The sequence below is a fragment of the Thunnus albacares genome, chromosome 14 (genome assembly GCF_914725855.1).
Source record: "Thunnus albacares chromosome 14, fThuAlb1.1, whole genome shotgun sequence".
In the NCBI taxonomy this organism is placed as follows: Eukaryota; Metazoa; Chordata; class Actinopteri; order Scombriformes; family Scombridae; genus Thunnus; species Thunnus albacares.
In genome coordinates, this window is record NC_058119.1 from 13,983,215 (window position 1) to 14,004,620 (window position 21,406).

Genomic DNA, 21,406 nt, shown 5'->3' on the forward strand with positions numbered 1-21,406 from the left:
CAAAGCCTTACAAAACAGAAGCCAACAGACAGACATCACTGAGATAAACACAAAGTGCATAAGGTTTTGCTAGGTGTTGTAAATAAGTAGGTCTTTCTGAATAGTGGTCAATAAATCAGTTGACACAGCTCATAGAGTGAGTGAAGATCATAAAGACCTCCTCACTGTTTAAGAGTCAGCTGATACTGATTAGCTGACAGTGCGTGTGGCATCAGTGCTCTGCCAGACCCAGTGAAATGCTTCATCTATGTTATTAAATTGGGGAAAATGCAGTGTAAGACTGATATTGCGCAGTATCTAATTGATACAAGGAAGTAAAAGCTATATATAAAGTTTAATTAATTTACCATTCCTGTTCTCACATTTGAAAAATTATCAACATTTCATGGCCATGAATGTACCGTGGGCTGGAAATAATTTGCACTTGTTTCATTCTGATTCGGGCTGGAAGGCTGGGAGAAAATACAAACAACGTCAAATTTATCTCCCTGTTTATCCCAACATGCTACATACCTTCTCTGTTGCATAGTTTCCGAAGGCACAGCTGTTGTCAGGGAAGCCCCAGCTGAAGAAGCAGCTGAACAGAGGCGACAGCAGGAGCCGGTTTCTCTCCAGGACCAGCACCTCTTTTTCCAGACACAGTATTTGACCTACCGGGCCCCTCGGCAGCTCTGCAGAAAGGTTGACAGTGTTACTGGGAGTGGGGCATCACTCTCGAGCAAAAAGTTGTGAAAAAAGTAAGAGGGTGTTTTTGAGATTTTGTCACTGAAACTATATGCAACTATAAAATAGTTATGGAATAAAAAAATAAAAAAGTGACCTCATTCTGCCTTCAGTGTACCTGAGTAAACTTGCCTGGCCAAATAAAGGTAATAACTCTACAAAAACATCACATTAAGAGTTTGATATCTCAGTAAACTTGGAGAAAATTTCATAAAGTGACCAGAGAAAACTGGGCAATTAAAACAGCTATTCCCAGGTTAGACCAAGCTGAGGCTCTGTCCTAGGGGGACACCCGCATCCTGGACAGTATAAGTTGTATGTGAGTGTGAGTGTGTGTGTGTGTGTGTGAGTGTGTGTGTGTGCGAGTGTGTGTATGTGGGTGAGGCAGTTAGAGAGAGAGGCTATAATTGTGCCTGTAATTGACCTATTCATGCAGGAACAGGCAGAAATCATTATATCCTGTCGCCGTTGGCTCTGCCTCTAAAATCCCCAGAAAGAAGTAGTGTCTGCATTAGTCTTAGCATTCCTCCTCCTATTCATCTCTATCTGCTTATTGATCAGATCAGACACTCTAAGATTTAATATGAAATGTAATATGCAGGAATCTCTCCCTGAGCATTCGCAGATTCATCTCCTCTCCCTCAGTGGGCCTGTAGGGATATTCAGATTATTAAGTAGGGCTCAGCGGAAGAGTCATCTCCATATTGTAGCTCTAACAGATAGCTCCTTCTACCCTTCCATAGTGTAAATTAATCTATGGACTTTCTCGCTCTGTTTCAATGATTCCCTTGAGACCTGAGTACATCTTGTGTGTAATAATTGACATCAAATGGTGTGTAATAAAATAAAGGAGGAACAATACAAAGTAGTGCCACATGAAGATGACTATAATTGATTGAATTCAGTTCACTCAGCAGAAAATAGCAACGTTGATTCATTTGTGTGGAAAGATCTGTTGATTGAAAGGCTGTATTATGATTTGCTTTGATTTTATAGCTTAATTTAAAGGAATAGTTTGGCATTTTGGCTGAGAATACATAAAATATAGAGCCAGCAGCCAATTAGCTTAGCCTAACGACTGGAAGTGAGAGGAAACAGCTAGCCTGTCCAAAATGTTAAAAAATCCACCAACAAGCACCTATAAAACTAACAAATGAACCAAAGCATAAAAATGAGCATTAGGTGGATTTTATTGCCTTTAGACAGAACAAGGCTAGTTTTCCCTTGGTTCCAGTTTGATGCTAAACTAACCTAATTGGCTGCTGGCTGCACTGTAGCTTCGTATTTGTGTACAGACATGAGAGTGGCATCACTCTTTTCACCTAAATTTTAGCAAGAGAGAAAATTAAATCATATTTTTCCAAAACTGTCATGTGTTTGCTTTCTGAGTTCCACTTTTATTGTCTAGCAGTACCTCTGAGCGGCTGGGCAGAGGTCTTGAGTTTGTCGAGTTTGAAGAAAAATGGAGTTGGATGGGGTGGTGATGATCCTTCTTTCTTGTTGCCACTGCGAGGTGGATGGGGCTTGGTGAAGAGCTACGGGAAAGACGTACTGTATTATTCACGAAGAAGTATTATTTTAAGAGCAGTGTTATGATACACCTGCATGCAGGAAATGAACTCTTCCCGCTTCTCTCACTTAGTTTATTCTTCTTACCTGTTTGGGAACCTGGCCAAAGTTGCTGACATATCCCAAGATTGTGCTCTTGATGAGGGGGTCCTTCGCATCCTTTCGGCCTCTCTGGGCGTAGAAGTAAGGATGGAACGTGTTGAAACTTTCTACAGCTGCGGGGCCTCGTTGCCGGTACCCGAAAATCAGGTCAATCCACAGGTGGAGGTGGGAACTCACATAGTCACTTTCCAAGGCCTAAGGGAAACAATGCAGGGGATTGTTGAACAAACCAGACCACCTAGTCAAGTAATATTACAAAACTACTATACCTACACTGTGCAGTCTTAAATACAGCAGTATGCAGTGCTCTTTTTTTATTACAGTGGGACCAAAACCATCAGTCAAACTGTTAATATGAGAGTTTAGAAACACAAGAAACTTCTACGAGAATGCACAACCAATCAAATTATTCAGGTACTGTATGATTTCTTCCAAAAGTCAATTTAGAAGTCTAGAACAGCAGCATGCTGCACAGCTGTGTTATGAGCTTATCTTCATGTTAGAATTAAAGAATGATTTGGGTAGAATTAGCCAGAGATTGGTTTTGAAGAGTTAATAAGGAAAAGTGGGCATTATGCCAAGCTGTATCCTTGCACCCAATCTTAATAAACCCATCCTGGAATAGCAGAAAACTGAAAAAAAACAACCAACAACCATCATAACAAGGATATATTGTCCTGAGTTAATTTGTCTATGGAAGAAAAAAACAATCTTCTAAAGTCACTAATTTTATGAGAATGGTAGGCAATATGAGTAGTTCAGTAGATTACAGAGTGATAACCATCATAGATGCCCCAGGAATGGAAAAAGGGAGGGTCAAACTCTGAAGAAATCAGACCAACAGACAGAAAAGCAACAGAGATATACAATAACGCCACACAGGAAGAGAGAAGAAAGAGCTCAGAAAAGAGAGAAAACATTCAGCCCATAAACAGCTGGCAAAAATAATGGCGTTTGGTTCCTGCCCTGAATAGCGTTAAATAGGCTTGTTGTCCTGCAGTGTCTGTCATCCAAACTTCAGCAAAATGGTATAAGCAAAACAACTGACCATTATATTTGAAAACAGTCAGTACTAAAAGAATTTAACTAAACCAAACTCAATAAGACAAGATGAGTTGAGAATATAAAGGATAAGACAGTGGCTGTTGTGAATAAGATCTCTCTCTTATACAGTGGTAGTATGAATGAAGACAAGCTGACTGACTGCAACCAACAGTATTAAAGTGGATACTTGTTTTAGATACTAAAACAGAACATCTGTGTGCGTCAGCCACTGAGTATTGAAAAACATTATTAGGTCTTATGGGACGGGTCTTTCTGTGTAAAAGGCCAGACTGGCCAATAGTAACGGACAGCCTCAGTGAGGTCGGGGTCACTGACCTCACGTTGGATTCTAATGAACTCCTGGGGGTCGTCTTTTGCCCATGGAGGCAGCTCCACATCTCCCAGAGCGGTACCATCCTCCATACAGCCTACAGAGATATGGAAATACAGTATATAGAGCATGCTGGGTCACATCACATCACCATGTGTCAGGACTTCAGAGGCACCCAGAGGAGTTTTTGACCACTAGTGGTGAAACAGAGTGAAAGTCAAAAGTGCTATAAGGCAATGTTGTGGCACAATGTAAAATATCCCGAGCTCTATGAGTTAGTATCGCATCACAAGCACAAGGTTACAGATGGTTTCATGCTATTGCAGTGATCAAGTAATGTTTAAAAAAATGTAGTGATGCACAAGCAAAACACAGGGCAAAAAAGGCAGCTTGCCACCATAAAAGATGAAGGTTCAAAAATATTTTTTAACATCTGCTTTACAAATGTTTCATGAGGAAAGAAATGCATTCTCTGCATTTGTTCAGAGAATGTGTCAGAGAATTTACAAAGACCAAAACCAAAATGAATTGACTCCACTAACAAGTATTGGCTGTGTAGCCATAGACCATTATTATACATGGTTACTTGTTAAACTATTAAAAACACATCAACAAGGTATATTGTTTCACCAAACATGTTTCATCATTACACCGAACCAGGTATTGTGTTTTATTTTGAGCCCAAAATACTCACTGGAACACCAAAAGTGTGTTAATCCGCAGCTGAAACTAGTTCCAAACAAATGCACTATTTACTCCTGTTTAAGTAATGTTTGCTAAAAAAAAAAAAAAAAAAAAAAAAAAAAAAAGACAGTGCCCAGCTCTAGTAAAATTTTTAACCTTTTTTAAAAAAATAAATATTTGTGACCCATTTCTAACAATTTACATCTCAATAGGAGCCAACAGGCTTTGGGCTGAAAGGCCACAGACACAGTGGAGAATTTAGAAAATACTGAACTAAAACATTGACTAAAACATTGATTTGTTGACAGTATGAAAAATATAGAATTATGCAAGCCTTATCTTTAAAGCACATATCCATGACTAACAAGGGTACTTGCACAAGGCAAATATTTTAAAAGTAAATGTATAGTTTCCGTTATTTATTGGGATACACAGAAAAAAAAAAACAAAAACAAAAAGAGTCTGACCCAGCTGGATGTGGTTGGTGTTGAGCAGGAAGTCAGGCAGGTAGAAGAACTCTGGGATCAGCTCTCTGACGTCCCCCATGTTGTCTCTGGAGGCCGACTCCCACTCCTTCTTTACACTGTGAAACATCCGCTCTGGGATATCAAACCCTCCCTGTGAGGAGATGAGGCACAACACTGTCAGACCCTGGCACACTGTTGAACCAAACTTTGCAACAGGCACATTAATAGAGTAGTAAAACCATGTTTTATATCCTTATTTCCTGCTTACATAATACAAAGATTTGCTACTATTTGAAGGAATCATTTCATCTTTCTGTAAAATTTCATAATCTGTGATAGAAATCTCATGAGAGAGAATGTAATTTAGAGTAAAACAATTACCTCAATGAATGAAAATAGCATATATACTGGTAAACTTGGTTAGAGATGTAAATCCAGTTATGGATATTACTACACACCCGTTATGTGCTTCAGAAGACAAAAAGGCATTGTAATTTACCAGACTAACATCTTTATTGCTTTATTCTGACTATCAAATATGCATGCCCTTTCATTATAATCAATTGGATGCTGTATTGTAAATTGGTAACATCTGTGGCTATTTGCATTGGCTTTTTTTTAGATGCTTTCTGTAATTATTTGCATATATATTGAAATCTCACAATAATCTGTTTTCATACCAAAAACAGCAGTGAAGCAGGATCCAGAGTGCTCAAAATAGCTCATATTAGAGTCATATTATTAGCAGGTTATGTTCGAAAAAGAAAATGACAAAGTGATGAATGTCAATGGGCATCTGTAGCAGTGGGTTTGTAGAAGGCCCGTGGGTTAGTGGAAACAGACTGATATGATACACAATGGACTGAACTTTCTTACATTTCTTAAGAAAAATCAAGACAAAACGTCTGGTGATCAGCAGTGATTACATTCTGAATTTGGCCTACATTTATTTAATTCATACGGAGTTATATACATGTATTCATGTGTGTGTGAATGAGGCCTTCTCCAGATCTTCAGTTTATAAGATGGGCCTCAGATTCGTGCCAACAAAAGGCACATTTAACTAAAAAGCTTAAATTTTCATCATTAATCTTTTATAATAAGCCCATTGATGCCCTGATAATTATGCTGTAATATAAAGTTCCATTATAATGTGAACTGTTGCAGCTTAATGCACAGGAATGTTTGTTTAGTATTATACCTTTGCACATGATGAATGGTAGATCATAATGTGGGTTCACACAAAGAAAAAAAATCCATTTTCTATTCTATGAACATAAGTGGATTTTCTAAAAAAATATTTCCATTTCTTCCCCAGCCAGTCACACTCACTATGGGCAGTGAGACACAAATTTATATCTAATATCAGCTTATCCACTTCAGGATCATAAAAAAGACCATGAGTTTACCTGGATGTATTTTTATATTTCCTCATGTCAGTGGCCTCACCTGCAGTGCCTGGAAGGTGTGTGAAAACGGCTCCATCCTGACAAGAAAGGAGGCCACGATGATGGCTGAGGAGTAATGGGTGCAGTAGTGACATCGTGCTGACAAATCTCCTAAAGAGTGAACCGGTTCAAAAGGACACATGGCATGTTGGATGAAAGGTACATTAAACGGCAAAAGTGAGACGAATGAAAAGTGAGAAGGTGACAAGATACCTTCACCCTCACTGCTCTCCACTTCTTCATATCTCTGTAGGAACATCTGTTTCCTTTTCTCTGTCTGAGCTCCCATTGGCTTAGAAAGATCACGGAAAGTTGCAGGATCTGACAGGTCAAGTGTCTATCCAGGACAGAGATAAAAAGGGGTATAATAGTATGAATAAAACCTTTAAGAAAAAAATACACACGGTATATCGTCCTTTGTAGACATTGATGTAAGCTATACATGTACATTTTAGCATGGGTTAACTCCGAATACTTTCACTCCCATAGTCTCTGACCTACAATATAAAGGATATTTCCTTTGTGTAAGACAAAGAAGTTGTTGTGTGAGGTCCTACCTCTGACTGGTAGTCAGCTAGGACCCAGGGGAAAACTGGATACTGCATCAGGTCATTGTATGTCCTCCCAGCAAGAGTATTCAGATGCATCAAGTACTCGAAGTTACTTATCTCCCCTTTCTGGGAGACAGATAACATGATATGAAGTAGATAACACCTCACAAGACACAGGAATGTAGTTGTAAACAAAACCGAAACTGAATGACAGTTAAAAATTTGGCAATCATTAGTTATGTCGAAGGGGAAAAAATAGGAGCACAAACAACTCTGACAAAACAAAATGGAAGAAGAGCCGTGTTTATTGCATTACCTGCCATTTAACAAGGGCTGCCTTTTCAACCACTGGGGTCTTCCTGATGCACATAAAAACAAACACATTGAGTTAGCATCAGAGGCTGATCACTGAGCAATGCCTATCAACACAAAGTTTTTTTTTTTGCTTGCTTGCTCTGTTGCCTAGCAACTAGTGTTGAAATGTAACACAGCAGAGTTCTGAACCAGCAGCAGACTGGAGGTGAGTGAGTGATTCAGGAAACAGAAATTGTGTGTACACAGCTGTAGGAGCAGTTATGGGACTGAGGTGAGCTACAGTGTGTAGCATAAATAGTGAGTAGAGATGTGGAGGGTGAAGGACATGGTGCCATCTGTAGGTTGTGAGGAAATATACATTGTGTAACAGTGTAAGTTGTGTGACTAGTCTCCATCCACAAACTGAAATGTTTCAAAGAGAAAGCAATATTTTCCGTGTACATCTGAGCTTTTTAATGACATGTGGCACCGCCTCACATAGTTAATGATTACTGGTCAAACAGGAACAGCAACAACAAATTTCTGTCATGAATAGTTTGCAGATTTCCAAGAAAAATATAAGATTTCCTGCTTCATGACTAAGACTCTCAGTAGTTTCCTCTACGTCTCTCTTTTTCTCTTAGGTGCTTGTTCAAAGACTGTTGTAAGTTGATCTTTTAATAAGCATTCACTCAAATAGAGAGGCATACTCTTAAAAGTTTCACTTTAACAAACTGCTGAGCACAAAACATGCTCAATCAAAATTCCATGTTTTTAATTAATCTACAATTTACTCATGGAACACCTATCTAAATGTGTTTAATCTAAATTAGGAAAGCATTCAACTGCTCCTGAAATCTCTTTTCCCTCTGTGGGCCAGTAACATGGCAATAAAGTCCTGGCGCCAAGCACCCCAGTTGCTAAGTAACGCTATTAAACAAGAGGAACCTTGACTTTCCAGGCTAGGGAAATGCTGATATACACAAACGGTGCATTCCTGATCTTTTCTCTTGACTACACCACAGCATTTTGTGAGATACAATTACCAGGTATTATGAGTACAACTACTAAATGCTGAGCAAAGTGGAAATGTAATTTATTTTATGATTTGTTGCTATGCTATAACAATATGACTACTGTTACTTTCTTTTTTGACACAGGGGTGAGAGGTTTCAAGCTAAAATGGCCGGTTCACAGGAGCTGATACTGTTGGTATGTTTCTAAAACTGAAGACAATCTCATCACTTTATTAACATCAACCCAGGAAAAAAGAAGATAAAAATATGGTGAGTACATATCTTCATTACATTAAAAATATATAAATGAAAGTTTATAACAGGGATATAGCAGGATCTGAACTGGAAAATGATATAGGGATGCATACAGCAAATGGATTTAGCTAAGAAGCGAGAGCCTACTTGAAGTGTATCCAGTTTCTAACTCCTCCCCTCATCCAATAACTCCTGACCAAATAATTTTGTAAAACTACACTAAATCAATCATTGCATTTGGCCCAGTATGTGTTATCTAATTGCAGGCAATAATTTCATGCAATAGCTTTCTATAGGAGGTTATAATGGGAACAAGCACCAGTGGATAACCTCTCTCATCCTGAGGATGATGAATGAGGCGAGAGAGGGCCTTGGGGTGTAACACAGACAAACAGACACACACCTTGCTCTCTGAGACAGGGAGGGGAGAAGAGCGAAGCCCTCATCACACTCCAAACACTCCCTAACTATCATTTATCAAAGTCCTGATTTGACTCTTTGTGCACACACTGTACACGTACTGTGGTACAGTACACCCATGTATGTCGACACACTTGCATGTGGATGTCCTACACACATACACACACACACACACACCTTCCTTGCCTGAAAGCCCGAAAAGAGCCAAACAGCTCAATCAGTTGAATGGTGAGGGAGCATCAGCACTCATTTGTTTTTGCTGTATTACCCAGTGTCGCCGCTCTCCTATTGTTCCCCAGCATTAGCCTTAATTAGAGAGTCATGCTCTTAAATACCCCCATGGGCAACACTGGGTGAGCACGCACTAGTGCAGATATAACACTGCAACACACACACACGCACACACACACAAACACGCACACACGTACCACTCAAGCTCTCAATCCTCAGAGACCATGCTTTCCCTATTGCCCGAGGCCATACATAAGCCCTTGTATCTGAATAAATCACATCAGCATTACACACACATACTTACACGGAAACATACACACAACACATTTATTTGCTATAGTACTGTGTGATGGTGTAGATTAGACAAATTATTGTATATAAGCCTCTTGGGGGCAACTATCACAAAAGTGAAGCTGAATTTTAAAGTGAATCATGCAGTAATTCTCTGTGTGTTGCAGTACCATGCCCAAAGGGAAGGGAGCCAAAGGGACAAAGGTGACTGTCAAGATTGCCAAAAAGGCAATACGCATGACACCAGATGGACGGCGCAGACTCACCCTTAGCAACATGGGTATAACCGTCTTCCCAAAGTGTCTCTTGAAACTGACCAACGTGGATGAGTTGGACCTCAGCCGCAACCTGATACAGAAACTCCCAGAAAACATTGGGAACTTTTCATCGCTCAGATGGCTGGATCTGCACAGCAACAAGCTGGAGTCTGTGCCCGAGTCCATCGGCAACCTAGTGGGACTGACCCACCTCAACCTCTCTAACAACCGCCTAACCTCTGCAGCTTTACCCTCTACACTGGGTCTCCTTACCAACCTGAAGAGTCTCAATCTGGGAATGAACCAGCTGGACGACCTGCCTCCCACTATGGTGGCTCTAGACAGTCTCCAAGAGTTAGGCCTGTTCGATAACCTCTTCATCAGCCTACCAGAGTTTGTGAAAGTCTTACGCAGTCTCACTAAGTTGAACGTGAAACGGAACCCCCTGTTGTACGTTCAGGGGGATGGTGAGGGGACGCTGAAGGAAAAGCCAGAGGAGGATGTGTACCTGGTCCACGAGAGCAGCCTGTGTAGGACATGCCTTAAGAGATGTAAAGAGCAGACAGAAAGGCTTACAAGAGGAGGAGGAGGAGGAGGAGGAGGAGACGCGTTTGAGGAGAAAAGGATAAGGACTTATTCAGGACTGATGGCACCAAACTCAGTGGCTACAGTCAATCAGGATGTGTGGAGAATAAAAAAGTTAGAACACAAGCCAATCAAATGACCTAAAAGGTGCTGACATCATCGTTAGACAGCCCTACAAATTTTTATTATATGTGTATAATATCTAGCTATATGTTACTCACCTATTTTTCGATGTAATTCACATTTTAGTTAATAAAATAAAAAGAGTGATTACATTTACTGTCTTGAAATTTTGCTGCTTGATGACTGTGACTAACTTACCTAGCATTAGCGATGACCTCAGCAACCCCTCTGCCTTTTAATGATGACACTACCGCGCACAACCTGCGGGAGGAGAAAGAGGTAAAAGATTTGAGATCTGAGTCAAAAAAAAAAAAAGACCACCCAATCTATATTAATGTGGCACCTTTTATATGCAGAGACGTGGTCTTTATTCAGGAACACCAGGAAGGCTGAGTGTCCGTTTCTCATGAAGATCTCGATAGCGTTGTCCTGATGGTGGCAGCAGTAACGGAGAGGGACAGTGGCTCTTCAGTAACTCACATGCAATGACATTTGTATCTTGTACATATTTATATCTAACAGATCCCCTTTAAACCCTGAGCTTAACATGCACCTTGAATGACTGTCAAATCCACATACAGAAATAACAAACGGAAAACAGCTGCAAGAGCACATTAAATGCACAACAGTCTGCTGTTTGTGCTGTAAGTGAAGAGAAATTTTCATGTGTGCTCAGAGAGCAAAGTGAATGTTTTCCAACTATATCCTGCATTGACACAATCTGAATATAAGATGCTTGCTAATTTCAGGCATCAGCAGGACAATTTGGATGTCTGACCTCTAAAAGGAATCGCATGAAGCGGGCCTCCTTGATATCCTCATAGAGCCAGCGCCTACAGCTGGCTGATGGCAGCTCTTCACTCAGCATGGTGGAAATGGAGGAATCCCTCACACTGGCAGAGAAAGAAAGAGAATAACAGATGACTGATTGAGACAACTGGCCGGCTATGCTCTTTACATGCTTTGTTGTAACTGCACACAACTGTAGGGCACACATAGCTGTACCTGCTGGGGTGGTGTTTCCTGCAACAAACGTCTCCAGTGGGACAAAGAGTGAATCCCTCACACAAGAGCAGACTCTCCTTCCCAAACAGCAGCACCCCCTCTGTCACTCTGAGGCTGCTCACCATCACTACACACATCTTAGCCTTTACCTAAAGAGATAGAGAGAGAGGAGGAAGAAGAGAAAGAGAGATACATTAAGCCCCTTGTGAGAGGCACAATTCACATCAGCACATTTCTCTCCCGGGACATGACATGGCAGCAACACAGGCACTTCAGGCTTTACTTGATTGATCATTTTAATCACATATTTTAATCATTATTAAAAAGACACAGTTGAACACTTCATTATCAGAGCTGATTGATGAGGAGAAGAAGGCCCGGCCCCCTTTTTTCAGCAGTGTCTGTTCTCCTTCCAGCGCCAAAGTGGACCCACATGCTGCTTTCAGCGCTGGTTGTTGCTAATGCTAACTGCATTGTGATAATGTGTGGCTAATTCTATTGTCTCCCCTCATTTCACAGTGAGTGTGTGCACCTGGCTGTCTCCCTGTGTTGGCCCCTCTGCAGGCCCTCTGGGACACAGTGCCCAAAAACCATATGGGGCCCCAACATACCCGCAGGCCCCTCACAATTTATACTAATCAAATCAGACTCCCTACCCCCAGACACGGAGTCACACGCTTGGTGGTGGAGGAGGAGGAAGCCCTGCCTGGCCATTATTAGGAGAATTAATCACTGCCACGTACACAATAGGAAACCTGCTAAGTGATCAGAACCTTTTGTCTGAATGCACACATACAGACATGCTATGATGGATAATATCACTTGTCATGTGAGAGCGTTTAAGAGTCAAGGTGAGTGAGTCTCAACATGGCACAGAAATTTTACAGTGAGCTATATCATGGTCCGGTTTTATGGCGGTTTCCATCAGTGAACACAAACTGGCGTCAGGCCTACTGTCCCTAACAATGACTAGATTTCAGAAAAAAACTAGTTAAATTTATTGTTATCAAAGATTAAATACATAACAATAAACTTGTTTCCTTATCTCCTTACTGTGCTCTGGACAGATATGCATTATCAGTCTGAGGGTGATTTAGCTGATGATGGGAAGAAGGAGAGAAAAGGAGGACTTTTATTGACTGAGAGCCTAATGTCAGACCATTGATTTCTCCCCACACACATTACTGTCATAATCACACTATTGGCGCTGGAAAGCTAATTATGCGTGGGTCTCCCTTTGTGTGTTACTGTGTTTGTGTGTGTGTGTGTGTGTGTGTGTGTTACTCCATGTGTGTGTGTGTATGTGTGTGTGTGTGTGTGTGTGTGTGTGTGTGTGTGTGTGTGTGTTTGTGTGTGTGTGTGTGTGCATTTTTCAGAGCTAATGACTCTGTGCATTTGACAGGAAGCTCAGCAGGACTCACACACTGAACCACTGCAAGACAACAGGACACACTTGCACACATCACACACTTACTAAGCGGATGTAAGACAGCTTGCATCACCTCCTACTGTTTTTATTAATACTTCTGTCAGAAACATTAAAAGCCGCGGCTGGTTGCCGGAGCAATGAGAGTCCCTGTCAACATGTGCTTTGGTTTCTAACTCACTGGAAGAATGAGAAGAGCTGAGCTGGGCCTCGACATTAAAACATTACACTAATGAGGAAAGATGAAATTCTGATAGCAGCGCCGGGCTATTGGAATCCCTTAGTCTACATCAGATAATTATGATTGTGAATATTAGCAGGGTCGGAAGCAGTTGTGCTTGTGTTTAGCTATGATGTTTTTAGCCCGGCATTACCAACACGGCCTCTTGTGCTACCGTACCTCCTCTCCAGGATGCAGCTCCTGCAGGATGATACGTATGTCAGGGCAGTCCTGTGTGTGCGAGCAGGGTTCTGGGGTCAAGGGATCGAGTAGACCCTCAGTGACAACGGGTGTCTCATTCAAAACGGGAAAGAAGGTCAGATGATCACAATCCTGCCCTCCCTCCTCTTCATTCTCTTTAGCCTCTGCTCCAACTTCACACAGGATCTTTGGCTCTTTTACAAAGGAAACACAGATTTTCCCACTGAGCTACCACATTGTGGTAAAAGGAGATTTTCAAAAATCAACAGGCAACACTGTTCTTTACCTGTGTCAGCTTCTGTTCTGGTTTTGCTCTCCCCAGACATGCCAGTCCTCAAACCCAGAGACAGATTTCCTAACACCTGTTGTAACAACATATGGTACTTTTAAAGGTTAGACTGTATACTACTTGTACACTTATTGTACACTTATCCTGCTTCAGAGATTGTCCTCTAAACTGAAGTGCTATACCCGTTTGGATCGTCTCAGAGCCTTTCTGCGGATGCGTGGTCTGGTCCGATTGGGTCCTTCGGCAGCGTCTTGCACCCAGTCTCGGCTAATCAGCACCCCTGGGCCAGGGCCGAACACGGCTCTCTCCCTCAGCAGCTCTGCCTCTACATGCAGCCACTCGGCGCTCACACGCTCCCACTCAGTGGCTTTTAACTGGGCAGCAGCAACAGGCCGTTATACAGGGAATAGATGAGACAGAGATACACATTATTACAGATCCAAGTTAATCCAATTTGGGCTTTTTAATAACATCTATTTCAGTATATCCTTGGAAACGTTTCTGTCAAACCTGTAACTGGTTTGTCCTCATATTCTCAAACATGCTGTAGCCTCTCTGTCGATGTGACTCCATGTAGGTCAGGAACTCCTACAAAGAAAGAAGAGTAACCTGATGGGTGCAAATGAAAAGAGCAGGCAGCGCAATCGCTCTTCCTTTAGCTCATATTGTACACACACAGCACACATCATGTTCACAGAGATTGTATATTCATAATGGTATTGTTGTTTCCTCATGCAATTACAATACATTCATGCAATTACATTGGTTCTAAATTGCATTCACTGGGCAAAATAAGCTAGTGGCTACAGTCTTACAATAACCCTGTCTGGAAATGTAATCATTTGTTGGTGTGATCTAATTAACATAAACATTAATATCACTGAGCCACACCACAGTCAAGGGCAAGGTGAGTGTGTGTGCGCCTTTATTGTGTGTGTGTGTGTGTGTGTGAGTGAGTGTGTGTGTATGTGTCGATTAAAAGAGAAAAGAAAAGAAAAAATAGAAAAACCCCAAAACAGAGCTGTGTTGACACTGCAGGATGCTCATGTTCAGCAGACACACTGGGATCATATTCTGACTGTTAACTGCTTCATTAAGCCCATCATCACAGCAGTGCTCGCTGAGAGACTAGTGAAACAACATGTGTCCATCCTCACAGCTGACCCAGGAAAGCCATTTAATTGACTGAATGAACATGCAGTAATTCTTTATATCGAGTCTTATTTACAGATGCAAATTCTGTGTTTTGCGGTATAACCCTATGAATGCCGTAATTGTTTTCAAGTACAATAAAAAGGAAACAACTACTTCTCTAATACAAGAGATGCAAAAACTTGCTATAATTCAGAATAAACCCATGCGTAAAAGTTGACAACAAACTTTGACAAGCCTTCTGGAGAGAGAAAACTGTTTCTCTAAATGACTGACTGCCTATCCAAATGAGAAGTTGTGCAGAGAAAGAAATAAAGGAGTAATTTGAGGGGAGATTATAGAAATATTACAGACAGAAAAGAGAGTAATAATGAAGTTTGCAAGCTAGAGTCGTGGTGTGACAGATAAACAGCAAGTCGGCGTCATCATCTTCTAATTTCATTCCTTCATTTGGACAAACATAAGTAATATATAGCATTAATTACCCTATTTAGCAGATAGGAACCTCATTGGCTTTTTAAATGCTGCATTAAATACATAACTCATCTCTTCCCTCTGCAATTAACATCAGAACATCACACTCATTTCCATTTTAATGACTTCCCAACAATACGCCACCTTTGATGATAAGGCAACATAATGTCAACTTCATTCTGGGCTGGCAGTGAATGTGTAATGAACTTAACGTGATCATTAGTGCTGTTAATTATCTTTCTAATATGAGGACACAGATATGATTATGGAAACTGCATTCGCTGATGAAATAAATCTTTAGAAGGATTGCACTGAAGCTTGACTGAGGACAGAGTCTGCCTATCAGTCTCTATATTCTCATTCATTACCTACAGTAGGCTTTAAAACTCTTTTTCTTGTTCAATAAAAGTAGAAATCTGAGACTCGGGGAAACTATGCTCAGTGCTCTGTTGAAATGTATTACTGTGGATCCAATGACTGAAAAGAGACTCCCCATAAGCATCTCTTATGGCTTGCCAAATAAAGGTCATGAGTTGATGATCCGGAAATTAATTAATGACTCACTTGTTTCTTCGTGAGGACGGATGGATTGTGGCTGACCATTACTGACGATTTGAATATCATTTTTTGAACACTCACTCCATGCTCCAACCTACTCAATGGTGCAACGCACTGCAGAGAAGAAGAAGGCAAAGATCCCTCCCTCCTCTTGCCTGCCTCTCAGATGGAAAAACAATTCATCACCCTCTCTGATAGCCTGTCAAAGACTGATATGATAAAGAATAACATCAAATGAATAATGTTTTCATCAGATTGGTACCACTATAATTGCCAACCCGATTTCTGTGGGCAAGAGACGCGCATAAACAAGAACGCACGCACTTTCTGGGGTTGAGACAGACACACAGACGCGGTAATTTCATGCCTGTGTGCCTGAGTAATATGTCCCCGCTCCCTGCTCCAGATGGCTCGACGTCTTAAGCGTTGTGGGGGAACTAATGATGTGGGCCACGTGTTTCAGGGGGAAAAACAACAATAAACGCGTCTTTAACCTTCAGCAGCAAACAGTGTGTTTGTAGCTAGTGTTCCCATGGATAGGCCTAACAGATATCAATTACTATGCCCACTCAGGGGCAATCAGCTGTGATAATCCAAATCCATTTAAAGAAATAATCAAACACCCCCACAGGGCTGGGCGGCCCACAGCACAAACACAGCAGTGACTTTGGGATGATTTTTTGGTGGTACAGCACTCTGGGATGCAGGGACACCTGGGAAAAGGTAACAACCCCACACTCTTCAAAGGGGACAACAGTCACAAGCCACCTCTATATCCTGAAAAGGACCACACATTGAGGGAATGTGCATGTATTTACCTCTACTGTTACCGTCTCTTTGCCCAGTCTGCCGAAAGCAGAGCGAACAGCACTGCTGATCATATCAAACTTCTTCTGAGGGCTGCTGGCCAGCTTCTTCTTCTGAGACTCTGAAAAGACATTTTACAAACAAAATTTCAGATATCTCCTTCTGAATGCACTGAAAGTCCAAATTATTAGTATAACAAGAGCTAACCTGTGTATTGCAGCCAGGCTTTGTGTGCTGTCTCCTCCCACAGAGGGCTGATGTCAGTCATGCTGACAGGCCCCTTCTCTGTTGTTTGGCTGGCTGAGATCTCTATCTTATATGTTTCTTCAAGCGTGTGTTGCCTCTCCGTCATGACCTTTGACCAGCAGGCCTCTGCCATGGATACTAGTTCTTTGTCATCTGAAACACACACATATTTGTTCTGAACTCTCAAGTGACCCAGTAAACCTCTATAGACTTAGTACATTGAGGAAAATGACAAGCTAAAGTGATGAAAGTAAATAAACGCTCACATACCAGCCGTCATACCTGTGGTAAAATCTGCTCCATTGGCAGAATGTCTGGTCATGGTAGGAAACAGGTGGGCCCGAACTTTCTTGTTGTGCACTTTTTGTGTCATGCATCCAAAACCTTCAGGGTAGCTTTAAAAAAAAAGTGATTTTGTGAATTTTCAGTGAATTCTGGTTTCAACTATACAAATATGCGTGCATCTGCATGTGGGTTTCCGTTTCGCTATTACCTTCCAGATCGTATCAGTAACAGACAATGAAGAAGGCATGTAATGAAGTTCACATTTGAATTGAAAGTTGCCATGACAACATCCCAGCGTTCCTTAAGGGTTTGTAACGTCCTGATGACCCCTTCTTTTTCTTCTTGGGAATGTCGAGGTTGAGACAGGAAGTAAAGCAGGACTTTATTGGTGCATGAGTAGAGAGCTGACACCGTCTTCTCTTTCTGAGTTTGGCCTTTCTCCAGGGCCTAAAAGTATACAGCAGTATATCTGTTATTGGTCAGCGTAAAATAACATTAAATTAAATATTTGCAATCCTGTGGTTTTAAATAAATCCAAAGCTCCTACTGGTTAAAAGACACTGTCTTCTTACTGACAATTAATTGATTTACAGATGAAAAGTTTGCATGTTTATTCATTTGCTGCCCAGTGCAATAAAATACAATGTGAACTAAATGTGCATTATTAGTAATCCACATTTTTCAATCATCAGTTTAATTGTGAAAAATATTATTTTTTCAATTAAACATCAGTGTAAGGTGTGTATACAGTACATGTCTCTGTATGTTCATCTTACCACCACAATCTGATCTGCGAGGAAGTTGATCAAACTCTCGGAGTCTCCCAAGAATGTTCCACTGCAAAGTTTCTTCTGTAGAGTCTTACTGACCATCACCACATTCTCCATCAACGTGCCCATCTGTCCTTCAGATGTATCATTCTTGGAGTCTAAGAGAAACCAGTAACCAGTAAATCAATACTTTCAGATGAGATACTTTTATGCATGGACACTAAAGGTATGGTCAGTTTATGTTGTGAGATAACTCTACGTGGTAGTTCTACCTTGTGAGATGAGATGAGTGGTGTTTTCTTCCTCATGGCTGAGCATGCGGATGATGTCCATGATCAGCTCCAGCAGCTCTGTCTGGTAACTCTGCTTCTGCTCCAGTGTTGCACCATCTGGGGAGAACTGTATCATTTATATAGATTATTAGTTAGAAAACTTGATGCAACACTGTTTTGAAAACAACGTATAGATAGACAGATAGTTTTAAATGTCGTGGCTCTTTTTTCTATCATATATTGAGGGGAAAACCTTGTCACATGTTGTCTTAAGTGTAGGTGACAGCATGTGTACATGCAGGCTGAAAACACCTCTACAGAAATCTGTAGCTCTTGGCCTATTGGTATTTTCTGTCTCCTAGTGGTAAGTGATTTTACCATCAGTACCTTGGCTCTGCCTTATTCAGTAACTGAGCAAAGAGTGGCACCTTCTGGAGAAATAAGAGTTTTGCACTATTATAATATTTTGAGGAGCCTTTTTCTGAGGGAATACATTTCAGCAAAAATGTCTATATGTCTGTATACATGTGTGTAGAAATGTGAGTGTGATCTGTAAACAACATAAATGAGTGCTTTTGTTTATATGTGTGTGCATTCACCTCCAGGAGCAGCGCCAGAGGATGTGTGTTGCTGTTGACAGAAACATTAAGAAGACTGTCCATCAGCAGAATACGAATGAAGTCGGAAACTGGCTTCCTGGCTGAAAGACTATTGGATGCGTCCTCGCCTTCACCCACTGAGCAAGGCTTATTCACACCCTGAAAAAAGTGGACAACCAGTGAATAAAGCCCAGAGAGAGTAGAATTAAGATTTCATAAATACACTAAGTGTAACACACAAACCTCTGAACCATCCGGGGGGAACACAACACCAGCGAGTGCATGGAGGAACTCTGGGGATGCCCACAGTGGGTCTCTGGGGCGGAGGTTATGGAGTAGACAAAAGAACTGCATCACACTTGCTGGGAGCTGCACTTCCCATAATGCATCGGTGTCTGGTCTCTGCTTTGTTGAGAAGACAGACAGTTACTAAGGAGAAAAACGCATTCTACATTTTCAATTTGTGGCAAAAAAATAAAGATATAAAGCTATTATGTTCTTACTTGACTGATGATGACTTTGACTAATTCCAGCAGTATTGTTGCAGCCTCAACACAGAGCTCAGGAGCAGGAGAGTCTGCTTGGCTGTCAATCAGTGACTGTAGGTTGTCATCCAAATTCACCTGTGAATGACAAAGTAAGAGCATTATGATAGGGATGATGAAGATGATAATTTTCAAAACTGATTAACAAAAAGAAAAAATACCCACCTTTTCCTCTGCAGTGTGACTGGCCTTCTTCCCCAGCAGCAGAGCAGCCAGAGCTTCATACACCTGCGGCAGGTGAGAGTGTTTCACCAGCAGTCCTTGTAGAACAGCAAAGCCTGGGCACGTGGTGCTCGGGCACTCGTACGACCAAGAATGGGCCCGAAGGTTGTCTGGTGACAAAGTAAGAAACAAATGGTAGCGAAATTTGATTTATGATGAACAGCTAAGTAATATGCTAACAGATTTTTCAATGAAATGTGAATTTCAGATGCTCAATCTGGTTAAAATCAATATGATAGCACTAAAAGGATTTGTTTCAATAATGATATTAATCATGATATGGATTATGTATGCAAAATTATGTTAAATATTAAGTGTGAACTCAAAAGGTTTTCAAGAATATTCCTAAAATTCAAATAATGTTGATTTCTAAACAGAAGTTGTCATCTTTTTAACAAGTTTAATCAATTTAGATATTGGAATTGTATATCACAATGTTAATGTCATCAAAATGTCATTCCAGTGAAAGAGGCCAAATGTAAATATTGAATTATTGCCTCGCCCTGCTGTGTGTAATTATTCAACTTGTACCCATGACAGCAGAGGGCTCTTCAAAGCCCTCTACGAGGGTTCCTGGGAGCACCCCATCTCTAAAGATGCTCTGCTGGCTGGGACTGGACAGGAAGTGTGTGAGCAGGACAAGTCCCAGTTTCAAGGTGGAAGGGTGAAGGTGGGGCTGAAGGAAGAGCAGGAACCAATCACTGCCCAAAGCATCACATAAGGCCTTTGGCTGACTAGTGGGGAATAAGAACAACAAAAACAGACTGATTGCGTTCATGTTTCTGCCATGATATTATGGCAGAAGAAGTACTGGAAAAATATGTTTTTGTTCCAGTTTTGGTCTTACTAAGCAGTAACAGATGCCACTCACTCGTTGATTAGAAGGCTGTCTGAGCTCAGTATTTCACAAAGAGCAAGTAACAGTTGGTTGCGGATCCAAATGAGGCTGGCTGGACCAGAACTCTGAGCTGCAGCACAGAGAAGACAAGTCTGGGTTACAAGTATTGTAACAAGTTGTGTCATTCATGAGGAAACTGATGTAACTAATTAAGACATTATTATGTGCAACACGTATTACCTGTTGTTTCCTGGTAAAGATCGCTGTCAGACATGCAATGGCTTTCAGTAATGTTACTGAGAGGAGGGAGTGTGTAGACCAGGAAGAGCCCAAGTCTGACCAAATATAAGATCATATTTCAAATATAGAGCTATACCAAAAATGTAATGTGGAAATTGTGAAAACAGAAGCTGTAACTGGTGTATTTTCAGACTGTACCTGCTTATGTCCGGAGGGGTGAAGTGTGCTTTCAGGAGGCTTGTGATGACACAAGAAATGATCTTAGCCTTTTGAAAGGTCACTGCAGGATCAGAAAGCTCAAATAGCAGCTTTGGTAGCAGGCCTATACTGTGCAAGACCACAGCAATCCTGCTGTCATTGCTGAGGATACAGATAGTGAAATAGTGAGAGCATTAATATGAATCACAATCTGTTCTCACAGACAGGAAATCTAATTCAGCAATCCATGCACTCGTTCATTCAGCCTCTGTGACTGATTCTGTTGAGCATTCCCTTGACTATTCCTGTTGTACATTTCCGTGATACTGATGACAGGCTGCTGCAGATGTTGACAGAACAGCTGATAAGGTCTGTCCTCAATCCTGAACAAGAGTCTCTTTATTCCAGTACTCAGAGTGTTGCACAACTAGTTTCCATGTGAGTTAATAATAAATTAGATTAAAGCTACAACATATTCTGTGTTTGTCTGGTCACACACTGATAACTGTGGGATTTACCTTGTTGATTTCAAGATTTCGGCAAAGTGGTTCAGAGCAGAAATTTCCAGATTATCTGATGTGTTCTGCCACACCTGAAAACATGTGATATTGAAAATGAATTAAATGATAATAAAGATGATTACCAGAATTGTTACCCGTAAAAAGGGA

The 21,406-nt window shown here is 41.1% G+C and overlaps 2 protein-coding genes across 12 annotated transcripts in view; one reads left to right on the forward strand and one right to left on the reverse strand.

The window, feature by feature from the left end:
* Positions 1 to 21,406, reverse strand: part of wdfy4 (WDFY family member 4) — a 39,998-nt gene that overhangs the window by 3,348 nt on the left and 15,244 nt on the right. For 2 of the 5 annotated variants that reach the window (XM_044372643.1, XM_044372644.1), the window contains 32 exons: positions 21,257 to 21,330; positions 20,739 to 20,900; positions 20,541 to 20,635; positions 20,334 to 20,430; positions 19,994 to 20,196; positions 19,406 to 19,572; positions 19,199 to 19,318; positions 18,939 to 19,100; positions 18,696 to 18,854; positions 18,097 to 18,223; positions 17,831 to 17,982; positions 17,263 to 17,501; positions 17,040 to 17,164; positions 16,731 to 16,922; positions 16,535 to 16,644; positions 14,043 to 14,120; positions 13,715 to 13,906; positions 13,530 to 13,605; positions 13,223 to 13,437; positions 11,397 to 11,545; positions 11,170 to 11,284; positions 10,735 to 10,820; positions 10,590 to 10,652; positions 7,236 to 7,278; positions 6,926 to 7,045; positions 6,582 to 6,705; positions 6,370 to 6,479; positions 4,921 to 5,071; positions 3,775 to 3,866; positions 2,380 to 2,589; positions 2,138 to 2,258; positions 514 to 671 (listed from right to left, as the gene is read on the reverse strand). In XM_044372643.1, the coding sequence (XP_044228578.1) occupies positions 514 to 671; positions 2,138 to 2,258; positions 2,380 to 2,589; positions 3,775 to 3,866; positions 4,921 to 5,071; positions 6,370 to 6,479; positions 6,582 to 6,705; positions 6,926 to 7,045; positions 7,236 to 7,278; positions 10,590 to 10,652; positions 10,735 to 10,820; positions 11,170 to 11,284; positions 11,397 to 11,545; positions 13,223 to 13,437; positions 13,530 to 13,605; positions 13,715 to 13,906; positions 14,043 to 14,120; positions 16,535 to 16,644; positions 16,731 to 16,922; positions 17,040 to 17,164; positions 17,263 to 17,501; positions 17,831 to 17,982; positions 18,097 to 18,223; positions 18,696 to 18,854; positions 18,939 to 19,100; positions 19,199 to 19,318; positions 19,406 to 19,572; positions 19,994 to 20,196; positions 20,334 to 20,430; positions 20,541 to 20,635; positions 20,739 to 20,900; positions 21,257 to 21,330 (4,287 nt within the window). The remainder of the gene's footprint in view (positions 1 to 513; positions 672 to 2,137; positions 2,259 to 2,379; positions 2,590 to 3,774; positions 3,867 to 4,920; positions 5,072 to 6,369; positions 6,480 to 6,581; positions 6,706 to 6,925; positions 7,046 to 7,235; positions 7,279 to 10,589; positions 10,653 to 10,734; positions 10,821 to 11,169; positions 11,285 to 11,396; positions 11,546 to 13,222; positions 13,438 to 13,529; positions 13,606 to 13,714; positions 13,907 to 14,042; positions 14,121 to 16,534; positions 16,645 to 16,730; positions 16,923 to 17,039; positions 17,165 to 17,262; positions 17,502 to 17,830; positions 17,983 to 18,096; positions 18,224 to 18,695; positions 18,855 to 18,938; positions 19,101 to 19,198; positions 19,319 to 19,405; positions 19,573 to 19,993; positions 20,197 to 20,333; positions 20,431 to 20,540; positions 20,636 to 20,738; positions 20,901 to 21,256; positions 21,331 to 21,406) is intronic. The other 3 variants (XM_044372647.1, XM_044372646.1, XM_044372645.1) reach the window with 3 other exon arrangements.
* lrrc18a (leucine rich repeat containing 18a) lies at positions 7,294 to 10,533 on the forward strand. 7 transcript variants are annotated; one of them, XM_044372654.1, is made up of 4 exons: positions 7,294 to 7,439; positions 7,858 to 7,877; positions 8,374 to 8,499; positions 9,594 to 10,533. In XM_044372654.1, exon 4 carries the CDS (start codon positions 9,598 to 9,600, stop codon positions 10,405 to 10,407), a length of 810 nt encoding a protein of 269 aa, XP_044228589.1. In that variant the 5' UTR covers positions 7,294 to 7,439; positions 7,858 to 7,877; positions 8,374 to 8,499; positions 9,594 to 9,597; the 3' UTR covers positions 10,408 to 10,533. The 7 variants fall into 7 exon arrangements, with proteins under 7 accessions (XP_044228589.1, XP_044228586.1, XP_044228588.1 ...); XM_044372653.1 differs by lacking the exon at positions 7,294 to 7,439 and adding an exon at positions 7,444 to 7,505; XM_044372650.1 differs by lacking the exon at positions 7,294 to 7,439 and adding an exon at positions 8,094 to 8,262.